This window comes from Manis javanica, chromosome 1 (assembly GCF_040802235.1).
Source record: "Manis javanica isolate MJ-LG chromosome 1, MJ_LKY, whole genome shotgun sequence".
Lineage (NCBI taxonomy): Eukaryota > Metazoa > Chordata > Mammalia > Pholidota > Manidae > Manis > Manis javanica.
In genome coordinates, this window is record NC_133156.1 from 190142229 (window position 1) to 190160462 (window position 18234).

Consider the following 18234-nt stretch of genomic DNA (forward strand, 5'->3'; position numbering starts at 1 on the left):
TGATTACTATGGCTTTGTCGTAGAGCTTGAAGTTGAGGAGTGAGATCTCCCCTACTTTATTCTTCTTTCTCTAGATTGTTTTGGGTATTTGGGGTCTTTGGTGTTTCCATATGAATTTTTGAACTATTTGTTCCAGTTCGTTGAAGAATGTTGCTGGTAATTTGATAGGGATTGCATCAAATCTGTATATTGCTTTGGGCAGAATGGCCATTTTTAAAATATTAATTCTTCCTAGCCAAGAGCATGGGATGAGTTTCCATTTCTTAGTGTCCCCTTTAATTTCTCTTAAGAGTGTCTTATAGTTTTCAGGGTATAGGTCTTTCACTTCTGTGATTAGGTTTATTCCTAGGTATTTTATTCTTTTTGATGCAATTGTGAATGGAGTTGTTTTCCTGATTTCTCTTTCTGCTGGTTCATTGTTAGTGTATAGGAAAGCCACAGATTTCTGTGTGTTAATTTTGTATCCTGCAACTTTGCTGTATTCTGATATCAGTTCTAGTAGTTTTGGAGTGGAGTCTTCAGGGTTTTTTATGTACAATATCATGTCATCTGCAAATAGTGACTGTTTAACTTCTTCTTTACCAATCTGGATTCCTTGTATTTCTTTGTTTTGTCTGATTGCCATGGCTAGGACCTCCAGTACTATGTTAAACAATAGTGGGGAGAGTAGGCATCCCTGTTTTGTTCCCAATCTCAGAGGAAATGCTTTCAGCTTCTCGCTGTTCAGTATGATGTTGGCTGTGGGTTATCGTATATGGCCTTTATTATGTTGAGGTACTTGCCCTCTATTCCCATTTTGCTGAGAGTTGTTATCATGAATGGATGTTGATTTTGTCAAATGCTTTTTCAGCATCTATGGAGATGATCATGTGGTTTTTGTCTTTCATTTTGTTGATGTGGCGGATGATGTTGATGGATTTTCGAATGTTGTACCATCCTTGCATCCCTGGGATGAACCCCACTTGGTCATGGTGTATGATCCTTTTGATATACTGTTGAATTCTGTTTGCTAATATTTTATTGAGTATTTTTGCATCTACATTCATCAGGGATATTGGTCTGTAATTTTCTTTTTTGGTGGGGTCTTTGCCTGGTTTTGGTATTAGGGTGATGTTGGCTTCATAGAATGAGTTTAGGAGTATTCCCTCCTCTTCTATTTTTTGGAAAACTTTAAGGAGAATGGGTATTATGTCTACTCTGTGTGTCTGATAAAATTCCGAGGTAAATCCATCCGGCCTGGGGGTTTTGTTCTTGGGTAGTTTTTTGATTACCGTTTCAATTTCTTTGCTCATAATTGGTTTGTTTAACTTTTGTGTTTCTTCCTTGGTCAGTCTTGGAAGGTTGTATTTTCCTAGGAAGTTGTCCATTTCTTCTAGGTTTTCCAGCTTGTTGACATATAGGTTTTCATAGTAGTCTTTAATAATTCTTTGTATTTTTGCGGAGTCTGTCGTGATTTTTCCATTCTCATTTCTGATTCTTTTGATTTGTGTTGACTCTCTTTTTCTCTTAAGTTTGGCTAGAGGCTTATCTATTTTGTTTATTTTCTCAAAGAATCAGCTGTTGGTTTCAGTGATTTTTGCTATTGTTTTATTCTTCTCAATTTTGTTTATTTCTCCTCTAATCTTTATTATGTCCCTCCTTCTGCTGACTTTAGGCCTCATTTGTTCTTCTTTTTCCAGTTTCGATAATTGTGATGTTAGACTATTCATTTGGGATTTTTCTTCCTTCTTCAAGTGTGCCTGGATCGCTATAGATTTTCTTTTTCAGACTGCTTTCACTGCATCCCACAGAAGTTGGGGCTTTGTGTTGTTGTTGTCATTTGTTTCCATGTATTCCTTGATCTCTATTTTAATTTGTTCATTGATCCATTGATTATTTAGGAGCATGTTGTTAAGCCTCCATGTGTTTGTGAGCCTTTTTTTTCCTTTGTAGAATTTATTTCTAGTTTTATACCTTTGTGGTCTGAAAAGTTGGTTGGTAGAATTTCAATATTTTGCAATTTACTGAGGCTCGTTTTGTGGGCTAGTATGTGGTCTATTCTGGAGAATGTTCCATGTGCCCTTGAGAAGAATGTATGTCCTGTTGCTGTTGGATGTAGAGTTCTATAGATGTCTATTAGGTTCACCTGTTCTACTGTGTTGTTCAGTGTCTCCGTGTCCTTACTTATTTTCTGCCTGGTGGATCTATCCTTTGGGGTGAGTGGAGTGTTGAAGTCTCCTAAAATGAATGCATTGCCGTCTGTTTCCCCCTTGAGTTCTGTTAGTATTTATTTCACATATGCTGGTGCTCCTGTGTTGTGTGCATATATATTTAGAATGGTTATATCCTCTTGTTGGACTGAACCCTTTATCATTATGTAGTGTCCTTCTTTATCTCTTGTTACTTTCTTTGTTTTGAAGTCTATTTTGTCTGATATCAGTACTGCAACCCCTGCTTTCTTCTCTCTGTTTTTTGCCTGCAATATGTTTTTCCATCTCTTGACTTTCAGTCTGTGCATGTCTTTGGTTTTGAGGTGAGTCTCTTGTAGGCAGCATATAGATGAGTCTTGCTTTTTTATCCATTTTGTAACTCTATGTCTTTTGATTGGTGCATTCAGGCCATTTACATTTAGGGTGACTATTGAAAGATATGTACTTATTGCCATTGCAGGCTTTAAATTCGTCGTTACCAAAGGTTCAAGGTTAGCTTCTTTAGTATCTTACTGCCTAACTTAGCTCACTTATTGAGCTGTTATGTACACTGTCTGGAGATTCTTTTCTTCTCTCCCTTCTTATTCCTCTTCCTCCCTTCTTCATATGTTGGGTGTTTTGTTCTGTGCTCTTTTTAGGAGTGTTCCCATCTAGAGCAGTCCCTGTAAGATGCCCTGTAGAGGTGGTTTGTGGGAGGCAAATTCCCTCAACTTTTGCTTTTCTGGGAATTGTTTAATCCTGCCATCATATTTTAATGATAATCATGCTGGATACAGTATCCTTGGTTCAAGGCCCTTCTGTTCCATTGCATTAAATGTATCATGCCATTCTCTTCTGGACTGTAAGGTTTCTGTCGGGAAGTCTGATGATAGCCTGATCGGTTTTCCTTTATAGGTGACCTTTTTCTCTCTAGCTGCCTTTAAAAGTCTTTCCTTTTCCTTGATCTTTGCCATTTTAATTATTATGTGTCTTGGTGTTATCCTCCTTGGGTCCTTTCTGTTGGGAGTTCTGTGTATTTCCATGGTCTGTTCCATTATTTCCTCCCCCAGTTTGGGGAAGTTTTCAGCAATTATTTCTTCAAAGACACTTTCTATCCCTTTTTCTCTCTCTTCTTCTTCTGGTACCCCTATAATATGGATATTGTTCCTTTTGGATTGGTCACACAGTGCTCTTAATATTGTTTCATTCCTGGAGATTCTTTTATCTCTCTCTATGTCAGCTTCTATGCGTTCCTGTTCTCTGGTTTCTATTCCATCAATGGCCTCTTGCATCTTATCCATTCTGCTTATAAATCCTTCCAGAGTTTGTTTCACTTTTGTAATCTCCTTCCTGGCATCTGTGATCTCCCTCTGGACTTCATCCCTGAGCTCTTGCATATTTGTCTGCATCTGCTGTTGCTGTGGACGTAACCTGCCTCGGGCTGCTACGTTGGAGGGGAACAGCTGGGAGGCTGTTTATCTCCATGAGGGGCCTCCGTGCTCCCTGCTGCACATGGGGTTGGAGTGCCCAGAGATCCCGAGATTCCCTGCCTCTGCACTAAGTGTCCCGGGACTCTTCTGTCCAGTTTTCGGATCCCTGTCCCTTTAAGACTTCCAAAAAGCACTCATCAAAAAAATAATAAAATTTAAATAAATAATTAAAAAAAAAAAGCCAGTCGCTTTTCTTCGTCCTACTGCACCAGCCTCAGGGACCTGCTCACCAGTCTTGCTGCCCTGTTTCCCTAGTATCCAGGACCCCACACATGCACTGTGTCTGCGCTCAGGTCTGGATGGCTGGGGCTGGGTGTTCAGCAGTCCTGGGCTCCCTCTCCCTCCCTGCTCTGACTCCTCTCCTCCTGCTGGGAGCTGGGGGGAGGGGTGCTCGGGTCCCGCCGGGCTGGAGCTTGTATCTTACCCCCTTCGCGAGGCGCTGGGTTCTCGCAGGTGTGGATGTGGTATGGATGTTGTCCTGTGTCCTCTGGTCTCTATTCTAGGAAGAGTTGTGTTTGTTATATTTTCATAAATATATGCTGTTTTGGGAGGAGATTTCCACTGCTCTACTCACGCCGCCATCTTGTTGATGGATTTTTGAACGTGGTACCCTTCTTGTATCCCTGTAATAAATTCTAGTTGATCATGATGTATATCATTTTGATGTATTTTTGAATTTGGTTTGCTAATATTTTTTTGAGTATTTTTGCATCTGTGTTCATCAGGGATATTGGTCTGTAATTTTTTTTTTGTGGTGTCTTTGCCTGGTTTTGGTATTAGAGTGATGTTGGCCTCATAGAATGTGTTTGGAAGTTTTCCCTCTTCTTTTTGGAAAACTTTAGGGAGGATGGGTATTAAGTCTTCACTAAATGTTTGATAAAATTCAGCGATGAAGCCATCTGGTCCAGAGGTTTTGTTCTTAGTAGTTTTTTGATTACCAATTCAACTTCATTGCTGGTAATTGGTCTGCTCAGATTTTCTGTTTCTTCCTGTGTCAGCCTTGGAAGGTTGATTTTTCTAGAAAGTTGTCCATTTCTTCTAGGTTTTCCAATTTGTTAGCATATAATTTTTCATAGCATTCTCTCATAATTCTTTGTATCACTTTGGTGTCCATAGTGATTTTCCCTTTCTCATTTCTGATTCTGTTTATGTGTATAGACTCTACTTTTTTTCTTGATAAGTCTGGCTAGGGGTTTATTATGTTTATTTTCTTGAAGAACCAGCTGTTGCTTTCATTGATTCTTTCTATTGTTTTATTCTTCTTGATTTTATTTATTTATGCTCTAATCTTTATTATGTCCCTCCATCTACTGACTTTGGTCCTCATTTGTTCTTTTTTCTAGTTTTGTTAATAGTGAGTTTAGAGTTTTCTTATGAGCTTGTTTTTGTTTCCTGAGGTAGGCTTGTATTACAATATACTTTTAGCATGGCCTTGGCTGCATTGCACAGATTTTGCAGGGTTGAATTATTGTCATTTGTCTCCATATATTGCTTGATTTCTATTTTTATTTGATCATTGATCCATTGGTTATTTAGGAGCATGTTATGAAGCCTCCATGTGTTTGTGGGATTTTTCATTTTCTGTGAATAATTTATTTCTAGTTCCATACCTGTGTGGTCTGAGAAACTGGTTGGTATGATTTCAATCTTTTTGAATTTACTGAGGCTCTTTTTGTGGCCTAGTATATGATCTATTCTTGAAAATGTTCCATGTGCACTTGAGAAGAATGCGTATTCTGCTGCTTTTGGGTGTAGCATTGTGTAGATGTCTGTTAGGTCCACCTCTTCTAATGTGTTGTTCAGTGCCTCTGTGTCATTACTTATTTTCTGTCTGGTTGATCTGTCCTTTGGAGTGAGTGGAGTGTTGAATTCCCCTAGAATAAATGCATTGCACTCTATTTCCCCTTTTAATTCTGTCAGTATTTGTTTCACATATGTAGGTGCTCCTGTGTTGGGTGCATAGATATATTTAATGTTTATTTCCTCTTGTTAGACTGACCCCTTTATCATTATGTAATTTCCTTCTTTGTCTCTTATTATTTTCTTTGTTTTGAAGTCTATTTTGTCTGATACAAGTACGGCAACTCCTGCTTTTTTCTCATTAGTTGCATGAAATATCTTTTTTACATCCCTTCACTTTTAGTCTGTGTATGTCATTGTGCTTAAAGTGAGTCACTTGTAGGTAACATATATATGGATCTTGTTTTTTATCCATTCAGTGACTCTATGTCTTTTGATTGGTGCATTCAGACCAATTAAAGTTACAGTGATTATCGATATATGTGTACTTATTGCCATTGCAGGCTTTAGATTCATGGTTACCAAAGGTTCAAGGTTAACTTCCTTACTCTCTAAGAGTCTAAGTTAACTCAGTTAGTATGCTGTTACAAACACAATCTAAACGTTCTTTTTCTCTCCTCCTTTTTCTCCCTCCTCCATTCTTTCTATATTAGGTATCATATTCTGTACTCTTTGTCTATCCCTTGATAGACTTTGGAGATAGTTTATTTAATTTTGCATTTGCTTAGTAATTAACTGTTCTACTTTCTTTACTGTGCTTTTATTACCTCTGGTGGCAGCTATTAACCTTAGGAACACTTCTATCTATAGAAGTCCCTCCAAAATAGACTGTAGAGATGGTTTGTGGGAGGTAAATTCTCTCAGCTTTTGCTTATCTGGAAATTGTTTAATCCCTTCTGCAAATGTAAATGATAATCTTACCAGATAAAGTATTCTTGGCTCAAGGCTGTTCTGCTTCATTGCATTAAATATATCATGTCACTCCCTTCTGGCCTGTAAGGTTTCTGCTGAGAAGTCTGATGATAGCCTCATGGGCTTTCCTTTATATATGATATTATTTCTTTCTCTGGCCACTTTTAATAGTCTGTCCTTATCCTTGATCTTTGCCATTTTAATTATTATATGTCTTGGTGTTTTCTTCCTTGAGTCCCTTGTGTTGAGAGATCTGTGCACCTCCATGGCCTGAGAGACTATCTCCTTCCCCACATTGGGGAAGTTTTCAGCAATTACCTCCTCAAAGATACTTTCTATCCCCTTTTCTTTTTCTTCTTCTGGTACCCCTATAATACAAATATTGTTCCATTTGGATTGGTCACACTGTTCTTTCAATATTCTTTCATTCTTAGATATCCTTTTTTCTCTCTGTGCCTCAGCTTCTTTGTATTCCTCTTCTATAATTTATATTTCATTTATCATCTCCTCCACAGTATCTAATCTGCTTTTAAAACCTCCCATTGTATGTTTCCTTTCTGATACTGTGTTCCATAATGATTGGATCTCTGACTAGAATTCATTCCTGAGTTCTTGAATATTTTTCTGTACTTCCATGAGCATGTTTATGATTTTTATTTTGAAATGTCTTTCAGAAAGACTCATGACGTCGATTTCATTTTACTCTTTCTCTGGTGTATTTATAATTTTGCTTTGAACCAAGTTCTTTTGACATTTCATATTTGTACGTGATGCCCTCTAGTGCCCAGAAGCTCTACTCTTTGGAGCTGCTCAGCCCCTCTAGCAATGTTGGGACTCGCAGGGGAGCCGTGTTAGTGCCTGGGCATAGGAAAGAGCTGCTTCCTGCTTCCTGGCTGCTATGCCTATGTCCACTCTGCACATGGCATTTTAAAATATTCTTATTTTTGATGATTTACTCTTACCACAGAGAAATGCAATTGAATTTGTATATTGATCGTATTTCTTATAACCTTGCTAAATTCACTTTCTACTAGATTTTTCTAGAGATTCTTTGGTTTTCTACATAAAACAATGGTCATCCAGAAGAAAAGGTGAGTATATCTTCAAGTAACATTAGTATAAGAAACTTAAAAAAGAACTCTTCAGTTTCCCTACTCTCAGCCTTTATGCTACTGTCATACATTTTTCTTCCACACATTATAAAACCTAGATTATTATTTAAACTTTAAACAGTCAACTATCTGTTGAAGAGATTTTTTAAAAATAAGGCAAATATTTTATATATACTAATATATGTGCCATTTCCCGAGCTCTTTATTCCTTGGTGTAGGTCAAAATTTTCAAGTAGTTGTTTTCTTCATGTCTGAAGGACTTTTTTTTTAACATTTTTTTGCAAAGCAAGTCTGATGGTGATGATTCTTTCAGTTCTCACGTGTCTCCAAATAACTTTTTTTTTTTGGTCTGGAAATAGAAATTTGTGTTAATAGTTTTTGTTTTGTTTTTCTTTTTAGTACTTTAAGAATATCACCCCACAGTCTTCTGACTTGAATTGTTTTTGTTGAGAAGCCTTGCTGTGGTTTTCTTCATGTTTCTTGTGCTTGGGGTTCATTCAGCTTCTTGGATCTGTAGTTCTTTATGTATTTTTTTATTTCTAAAACTTTTAGCCATTATTTCTTCAATTTTTTTTCAGTTCCCCTCATCCTCTCTCTCTCCTTTTTGAACTCCAGTTTTACATGGTAGGCCATTTGAAGTTGTCCTACTGATCCTCTGTTCATTTTTACCCCCATTATGTTTCATTCTGGACAGTTTCTATTGCTATGTCTTTAGATTCACTAATATTTCCTTCTGCAGTGTCTAACATAGGGTTCATCCTATCCAGTGTATTTTTCACCTTAGACTTTGTATTTTTCATCTCTATAAATTAAATATAGATTAATTTTTTTATGCCATCCATGCTCATACTTTCTTCCACCCTCCTGAATATCTGGAGTATATTTATAATAGTTATTTGACTAAATTTGTCTACCAATGTCTACCATCATCTGTGCCATTTCTGAATCCATACATAAGGGCTGAGGTTCCTCCTCATTATGAGTTAGATTTTTTATATGCCTGAAAAATTTCTGATTGGCTCTCAGACATTGTGGCTCTTGTTTTGGGTGATGGACTGTTTGGTATTTCTTTTAATATTTTAGGGCATTGTATGAGATGCAGTTATGTGGAATCAATTTTATTCTTTTGAGCCTTGCTTTTAAGCTTTGTTAGGCAGGCCCAAAACAGCCCCTAGTCTATGGCTAATTTCACCCCACTACTGGGACAATACACTACTGAGGACTTGACCTGATGTCCCATGTGTTACAAAATCTTTTCTTTCTGGCTGGTTGGAAACACAAACCATTCCTGGTCCTAGGTAAAGTCCAGAGATTGTTCTGTCAGACTCTTTGTCCTCAGTAGTTTCCTCCTATGCAAACTCTGATCATTACTAAAGACTCAAGAGGAAACTTCTACAGATATGTGCAACTGTATGAGAACTACTCCTCACTCCTCTCTGATACTCTGTCCACAAATTCTAGCCTCCTTATGTGGCTATAGACTACGGTCAGGGCCATAGTCTATAGCCACATAGGTGGAATACAAAGAAGCTGAGGCACAAAGAGAAAATCTCTAAGAATGAAAGAGTATTGAAGAATAGTGTGATCAATCCAAATGGAACAATATTAGTATTATGGGGGTACCAGAAGAAGAAGAAGAGAAAAAGGGATAGAAAGTATCTTTGAGGAGGTTAAGTGCCACCAAAACAAACTTTTGTCCCCTCAACTAAGGGAGATTACTAGGGTGTCTGGTTTCTCTCTCCTTGAACTACAGTTGAAAACTCTCTCATAAATGAAGCTTGGACAACTGTAGAGCTCAGCTTCCTTGTTTCTGTTCTCTCAAGGGTCACCACCCTGTGGTATTTATGACCAGTGCCTCAAAACAATTGTTTCATATATTTTATTAGTTTTTCAGTTGTTGAAGACAAGAATCTCTATCCAGTCTGTGTCACTCCACCATGGCTGAAAGTGAAAGTTTTGTAGTTGCTTTTTAACATGGTCAGGGCCATAGTCTATAGCCACATAGGTGGTGCACTGTGTGACACTAGAACACAAAGTGTACATATCTTTCTCTTATCCTCACCCTAAATTTGAGTAAAATGGCAACCTTAATCATACTATTTATATTGGTCTTGTGGTCAATAAAACTCTTGTATGGATAAGAATAATAACTCAAATGTAGATAATTCCTCATTTATAAATGTTATGACCTTTTAGTTTGGCATTTGAACATGTCTTCTGATCAAACCAATATTAAAATTGATTATCTGGTTCCAACAGTAGAACCATAACATAAATGAAGTGTAATGACTACAGTAATTGATTCAAATCACCAAAGTGCCCTTTATAACATGGGTTTTGAGGAAAGACATAATTGGAATTCTAACCAAAGTTTCCAGAAGTATATTTCCCTCATTTGTTAGTGTAGGGTGCACACACATGCACATGGAAGAGGGTGGGAGGATAAGGGTCAAGATTACAAAAAACCCTGATGGGGGATGAGATACATACTAACCTGTAAACTCCTGTAAACTGTGTATTAACATTGGGACAGACCTCTTTTTACCCATCTGAAGGTGTATTAAAGAAGGATCTCTTTATTTAATATAGAGACTGACCTATGATGATAGCAAAATGAAATGTACTTACTCATCCAACTCTTCTTCTTCAGTTTTAGAACTATCAGCATAGAGGTACTTGCTCATATCCACAGGTCTTATATTTTTTCTTTTTGTAGACTGTGGAGGAGAATCCTTTATGGTTACAAAAGCTTCTGGTTCATCAAATGGGTTTAAGTACTGTACCTCTTTAAAGGGATTATAGCTGTTGTTATAAAAAGATGCTTCTGGTTTTTTAGGTGAGGCTGTTTCAGTGATTAGTTCTATAAAACAACAGTAAAAGATAAATGAAATCAAATTAATATCTGATATTTTATTTTATTTTTAGTGTTTTCAAAACAGTCTTGAATTAATAAAACCTGTGGGGCTGAAAGAGTCAAAGCAATAATATGTTTTTAGAGGAAATAAGTTCAGAAGATGTGGTATCTAAGATCTTGGTCTACTTCTCAAGAAATGGTGCTCCCTAAAATGGCATCTTTAGAATGCCCTTGGAGTAGCTTTAATATTAGCATTATGGCATGACAATTTTGGAAATTTTAACCTTCTTAGAGGTAAAACTTTCTGTTATTGCTTATTTTTTAAGTCACTATATTAGCTTGCTGTCCCAAACTAATACATAATAAATTTGTTTTAAAAGAACATAAAATGGAGTAAATTTTGAAATGGTCTTTGGTAGTTACACAAGCAGGGACCACTTAGTAACCTGAAAACTGATTCTGGACTATATAAAAAATATACCCACATATCACTTAACAGGTCTTTGTATGCTACAAGACTATAAATATTAAGAGATTTTAACGAGATGTTTGATTTTTTTCAATATAACTTGGATCTAATCAATACTCTACTTAATATTGTAAAGGATTAATGTAATAATTCTCAGGTCAAAAGCACTACATAAAAAGCATACTGATAAGCTAATAGGCATGCTTCACCAAATTCTTCTAATTATTTCAATTTCAATCTACCTTTGAAAACAAAGGTAGTCTTAAATATAAAACTGATTCACAGCACAAAAAGTACTATAATAGTATATCTTTTGACAATATTTATGAAGTGCTTAGTACCTGCCTTTTCCTTCTTTTTATGTTTATTGTATTTAAAAACAAAACTAAAGCAATAAAACTATCCAAAATGTGATCATGGATTTTGCTAGTAAAAATAAATAATTATCCAAATTGGAGAAAGTTTCAGACAGCCAATAATCATAACACAGTTTAAAAGTAATTTTACTTATCCCGTGCAATTGGACAAAATATTCTATGAGAAGAAGAATGGGTTATTGAAATACTCAAGAAAGATAATTGTTTCACAAGTGACATTTCAAATAATTTAATCTCATTATTGGAAAAGCACATTATAAGTGTTTATAATCTCACATGGAAAAGCAATTATAAGGTGTGAAAAGCGTTAGTAAAATCATAATAAATCAGTACTGAAATGAATTTAAATACAGCGTATACCACAGAAGAAACCCAGTAACTACCTTTTTAATACCAGGTTAATATTCAAACTTAACAGCACTAGGATCTCTGTAACAATATAAATGAAGTATATTTTTTTTTATAGAGGAAGACAGACTGTAATGTTTTTGCCTAATCAATTTTTATGACAAATACCAAGTTTCAAATGCTTAAGAAATTGACAAAACATGTCAATGGAAATAGGATTTTTATTTTTACTTTAAGGAAGAGAATTGCAAAATTGATCCAAGAAAATTCATCAGTTACAAAACCAAAAGCAAGAAAGTACTCAAAATATAGAGCAAGATTTGAAGATGACAGAACTGGCAACAAAGGAGGGTTTAAGATAAGATTATTTCATGTAAAAGCTAATAAATACATTTAATAACTTTCTGAATGGGTTACTGAAGCACAGAACATCATGAATCTAAGAAGAGAATTGAAGCTGTAAAAGCAAAAAAGATCTAAACAACTGCAACTCATTTTTTTCTTCCCCAAATACTTCCGTTATTTGAAGATGCAAGTTTTTAATCAATAAAAATTAATATATTATTTCTAGAAAAAATACATATTCTTCTAATAGAAATACTCCAAAGACTCTAACAGATGTATATTTAAAGAGAATACTGGTTATCACATTTCTTAGCTCTATGGGCATGATTAAAGATTCGGGATGAGGCCGGCTCATCTCTCCTACATAGAAATACACTGTTATATATTTTCTGCTATTCCTTCTTTACCTCAAAAAACAGACCTATATATATTTAAAGAAATAACTTAATTTGGATTTGTAATAGAAAGCTCAAATACTGATGTCTCAAAATATTTTGGTAATATTTTTGAAATTTGATATACTCAGATGTATGTGGTACAAAATCAAGGAGAAGCTGCGTAGTCAAACAAGACAGTTGATAAGGGATTATAGCTCCAACTCTAGTTTCATTTACCTAAAGTTCTTGTTCAAATTACTTAGTTCCTCTCGGCCTCAGTTTCCTAATGTATGAAAACAGGCAGCTGAACAAGACTACACCTAAGATTTATTGTAACTATTGATTTAAAACATGTTCTTAATACATATAACTTACAAATAAAATAAAACCTCATTAATTTAAACTTCCTAATTAAGAATCCGATACGAAGGGAGAAAAGTAAAGGAAGAGAAGTAGATTACAAAATGATACTGCTTGAACAGAGTGAATCCTAAAGTTAAAAATTCATTTTCACCATGACAGGTAGGTAGTAACAAAATTTTTTAAAGTTCATGAAGGTTTCATAAGAGCAGTCTAAAAGATATAAACAATGGTTAATCATTCTTGCATTTACTTTGAACAGAGTTTAATTAAATAGAGGTCTCACTTCTTCAACAGCTCTTATCTAGGCTTTAAAAGTTCAAAACTACTTGATAAGAAAAATGACTCAGGCAAAAAAATATCCCTGGTTTTATTCCTTATAAGTATGTTGTATATATGATGGCATTAGTTTTCAATCTTCTTTTTGCTCCATGCTATTTACATACACAAAGTACTCTTTCTACTGTCTCTAATTCTCAACAAGAGACCTGGAGTAGGGGATGGAAGAGTGTATCAGACTCTCCAAGGGTAAGGGCTGAGGAAGTATATAGAAGGAGAAGCCATGCCCACCACCCCAATATGGCTCACAACCTGACCTTGGTGGCCCAAACTAATGAGACTTTATACCAGCTATATAAAATTCTGTTATCTCTAACATAGCTTTACTAGCTATTTGACCAAACTAACAAAGAATAAAAAAATAAGCCCTACACAAATGTCCATAGAAGGCTTTTTTCTTTAAAAATAACTCAGTGGAAGCTACCCAAAATTGCTGCTGATCAACTGCAAGTGCTACTGAACAAATTATTCATTATAAACAAAAATTTCTTTATTGAGTCTTTTTTATAAAATCCCTTCTACCTTAACAGTTGAAGAGAACGACTATATAAAGACTAAATGTACTAGGAAAAACTACCTTCTGAGTCAGGATCTCCAAATGGATTTAATTCTGCTACATCAGGATCACCAAATGGATTTAAATTCACAGTGGCCAAGTCCTTTTCTGCTTCATCCAAAAAGTTAAGTTTGTTGATAAGTTCTGAAAATAAATATATGTGTTAGTTCATGGCTAGAGTTAAGCATAATTATCAATCATTCAAGAAATATTTCAAATCATTAAAAGTTCATACTAATAATACCTGCAAATAATAACCAATAGCATTTTACCAAAGGCAGAATGCCATTCAGCATTTTGTAGCATACCAACATTTTCAAATAAAACAAAACAAACATATGCATATTAATTTAAAAATTAATCAGATAATGAACTAGAGAAATTTTTATCTGAATCTTCTTTGATCCAATAAAAAGGTGTTGACATAGATTTTTAGAAAAAACATCCTTCACTCCTAAATATGAGTAATTCAAATGGACTTAATCTAAGCAAATATTTTTAAGACAATGTAGTTACAATATATATAAGCTGACTGAAGAAGCATGATCATGTTACATGACCAACTATATGTAAAATGTTTTAAAATCAGTAGCTATCAAGGATCCTAAAGATGGATTTGCTAAAGATGGTAAGTTCTGTTATATTGTTGCCTGTTGGTCCACTACAAATTACTGAAGAAAACATTCAAGGAAAAGCACAAAGACAAAACTGACAGCTAAATACAGGCAGAAAAGAAGTAGCAGGACATGGTAAATACAGGCAATCAGAAGCAGAAAGAAAGGAAGCTCTTAGACCTTCAGAGGAACTGGCTGATTTAGCTGAAGGCATATTTGCTTGCTTTATGCAGTCATCTTGATCTTCATCTAAGCTGCTCAGAGCATTCAATTGGTTTACAATTTCTGTAAACAGAAGCCAGTCGAGACAAAAGTAAGGTAAGGTCATTTAATTAAAGGGCAGTAGAAGCATGCTGTTACTCAAAAAGACAGAGAGGGAATGTTTGGTTAATCAAGAGAATACATTCAGAGGATGTTATTTTGATAAACTATAATGGATCTATTTAACTGAAAGTTATGTTATACTCATTTAAAATAGAAAACATTTCATTGTTAAAACTTTACTAGTAATGTAACAACTATGTTAATAAACACAAAACAGATGAGAACTCAGGAGATTGACACTGGCTTTCGGCAACCACATTTTGCATTTGTAAAATACGGTTTTAAATGCATACATTAAAAACAAATGCTCTGATACCACAGAAAATATGTACTGTTTATTTTATAATACTCTAAGTTTTAACTAACGGTTTTAGGAATATCTATATACATGAATCATGAACATAAAAAGCACTTACAGAATTTAAAATAGCACAAAATAAGCAGGCAATAGCTGCTACTCTCTACCCTTGATTTCTAAGGAAATTGTTCTTTTAAAGGAATTCTTGAGTATTTGCTTGAAGAAATCTTATTATTTAGCCAATACAGAACAAAAAGACAGGTATAGATAGAAAAATCTTAAAAATAAGACTGAATTCATTTTGTGCATAGAGTTTTTTTACGACATATATTTTAGATAATTCTGAGAATGTGCTATTATCACTCAATGGTTGAAAATTAACTTGGAAAAGAAAAAGAGCCTGAAAGAGTATTCTAATTAGACTTTGCTGTTCCCAAAGTTGCAACCTGACAATAACTTCAGCACCAGGTAAAACCAAACACACCTGAATTATTCCAGGATTAAAAAAAAAACCATTAGAAGTAGAAACGAAATTCAGTATTAAAAATGCTGTTCTTTAACACTGTAACTCTGAGTACACATTCTAAATTTTATTTGAGCCATATCATGGAATGCACAGCTATAATAAGGATGCTTTCATCCATTCATTTGTTGTTGAACAAATATTTATTTTTCACCCCGTGCCAGGTATTATCCTTGGGACACAAGGATGAAAAAAAATAGAGATGGTATTGTCCTTCTGGAATTTACATTCTAAAAAAAATACAATTTAATATTGAAACAGACTTAATAAATGACTATTAGTGTATTAGGTGGTCAGAAATACTAGTGTTTTGTAGATCTTTGAGCTAAATACATATGAACAGTTGGTAAACTTATTCATTTCCCTTCTCTGAATGAGAAAATACATTTCACATGAATAAAACTGTTTAAGATAGTGAAAGCAAACCATAGAAAATAAGGAGTAAACACAATTAAACCTAGTGTAAGCCAGATTCAAATTAACCTAACAAATTCCTCAGTAGGGAGAGTTCATTCATTAAGTTAGATCCCTTACCTCCCACTACTAGTCATTGTAACTTTGTAATTTTTAGGGAAATAGAATGAAATAGAGGAGGATTACCAGCACATGATCGACTTTTTTCATTCATTATGAGTTGTACATTTTTTTAAATTTGCGAGTGGTTTATTTTTAAATAAGGTTCATTTTGAAAATATAAAAAAGGAAATATTAGTAATAGCAGCTAATATTTATTAAGTAGTGGGAAGGGCTTTACATATATTATCAGAGTTAGTCCTCATAAATCCTGAAGTATTATTATTATTAAGCACATTTTATCATGTATATTAGTATCATTTATTTGCACTGTATTCCCAGATGTGCAATTACTAGATTAAAAAAAATCTTAAACAATGCTCAAGGATTTGTAGTTTAAAACAAAAACAATTGAGAAATTGACCCACAGATATAGAGAACAAACTGGTGGTTGCCAAAGGGGAGAGGGATGGAGGTAATAGACAAAATAGGTTATGGAGATCAAGTATATAAGTTTCCAATTATAAAGTAAGTAAGTCACAGAGATGACAAGTACAGCATAGAGAATATATAGTCAATAATATTATAATAATTTTGTATGGTGACATGGTAATGATATTTATCATGGTAAGCATCTCATAATGTATATAAATGTCAAATCACTGTCATACACCTGAAACTAATACTATGTCAACTATACTTCCAGTAAAAATAAATTTTAAAGATTTGTAGTTTTCTTTATATAGCTAACACATTTTAATTATTCTATAATCTTAGATGTGATCTCAATGAAGGCAGAAAGCAATCACTTTTTGAAACAACTTTTATAAAGAGCAGAGAATACTGAAGAAATAGTAGGTTTGGTCCTTACCTTCAAAATGAACATTGTTCCATAGAGTTTTAGGTACAGCATGAGCATTTATTTAAATACTATCAAGATGATTCTTTTACATGATTAAATTATTTACATTGTAATATTTCTGAACGTTTAGAACATTTTCTCCCCTTCATCATGCTTCAGTGATATCTAAAACCACTGATAACCATTTCCTCATTTAACTAACCCAAAGTAATTTCTTCTTTCCATTCTTTTCACTGATGACAACTTGTCCTTCCTATTCTAGTGTTCCTATTCATCTGTAGCTTAAATAAACCCTTACTTCACTCTTAGAACTTCTGCTTCTAGAACTTTCATTCATATTAAGAGTAAAAAAGTAATTCTGATTAGCTATACCAATGCTCCCTTGATCTGGTATGCAAACAAATGTTAATTCAAATTATAAAATGTTAGGCTACATGAAACTGGAAGAGAGCATATGTAACTCAGTCTTATGTCAAGAAGGGCTCCTGGACTTATCTAAATTTGAGTTAACACAAGACAAATAGATATTACTATTAAAATGAGAGAAGAAATGGAGGGACAGAAGGGAAACAAATGAGAACATGACACATTTGGGGAACTGCAGGTTGTTTGGGGTTTAAGGTGTCGGGGGTGGGGAATGGAATGAGATGAGGTTGGTAAATGTCCTATTGTGAAGATTATTGTGACCAAACTAAAGAATGTGGACTTTATTCTGAGAGGTATGGAAATCCACTGAATGATCAAATGTGTATTTTGGAAACATCATTTCCCACAGCAATATGGTGACAGCATTTGAAAATAAAAACAGGATAGGAAGCAAGATGAATAGTTCAGCATCCCCACTCCACGGGGGTGGGGGGGGGTGAAGGGAGGTGGGAATGAGAACTCAATAAATATTTGCTAATTTAAGAAGAAAGATTTGATAGTTAATTTGACACAAGGAATAGGGAAAGGAATCTAAGTTAAATGCCAGGTTTCTGTCTTGGGTAACTGTGTGGATAGTAGTTCTAACACTGTGACAGATGCCATTCAGTTGGGGACATATCAGGCTACAGTTGCCTGTGAAACTTATGAAAATAATCCAACTGGTAGTTGCATATATGGGTCAGGAGCCTAAAATACATAATTTTGTTATGTATTTCCCCTTTTAAAAAGGTACTTTCCTGTTTCTTTCAGATTGCCTACAGTCAATGTGTTTTACATTTATAATTAGAAAGAGGCTAAAAAATTGAAAGATTTACAACAAAAATTTATTCCCAGAATTTTTTTTTAATGGGAAGCATCCCCAGTAATATATTACCCTTCCTGGCCCAGTATATTTATTTAATACTTAATTATTTATTACAGCCTATTTCACCAAATATTTACATATTTGGAAAATGCTAATAATGTTATATAATAGCACAATCAAAGTTCCACCTCTTTGCTACTCAAACTGAGCAAAAAACCTGTAGCATTGAACATTTAGTCATTGAAACAGTGTCAGCCTGGACTTGCCTCACATTGGTGAGAATAAGAAGGAAAACTAAATTAGGGGCAGGCAATCAAAGTAAAAGGTCAAGTAATTTAAGGTTCTCCTTTACTGTAAGGAAG

The 18234-nt window shown here is 34.6% G+C and overlaps 1 protein-coding gene across 10 annotated transcripts in view; it reads right to left on the bottom strand.

Annotated features, from left to right (window-relative positions):
- Positions 1-18234, bottom strand: part of EHBP1 (EH domain binding protein 1) — a 433785-nt gene that overhangs the window by 205411 nt on the left and 210140 nt on the right. For 6 of the 10 annotated variants that reach the window (XM_073212603.1, XM_073212598.1, XM_073212633.1 and 3 more), the window contains 3 exons: positions 14302-14406; positions 13529-13651; positions 10111-10342 (listed from right to left, as the gene is read on the bottom strand). In XM_073212603.1, the coding sequence (XP_073068704.1) occupies positions 10111-10342; positions 13529-13651; positions 14302-14406 (460 nt within the window). The remainder of the gene's footprint in view (positions 1-10110; positions 10343-13528; positions 13652-14301; positions 14407-18234) is intronic. The other 4 variants (XM_073212613.1, XM_073212648.1, XM_073212641.1 and 1 more) reach the window with 1 other exon arrangement.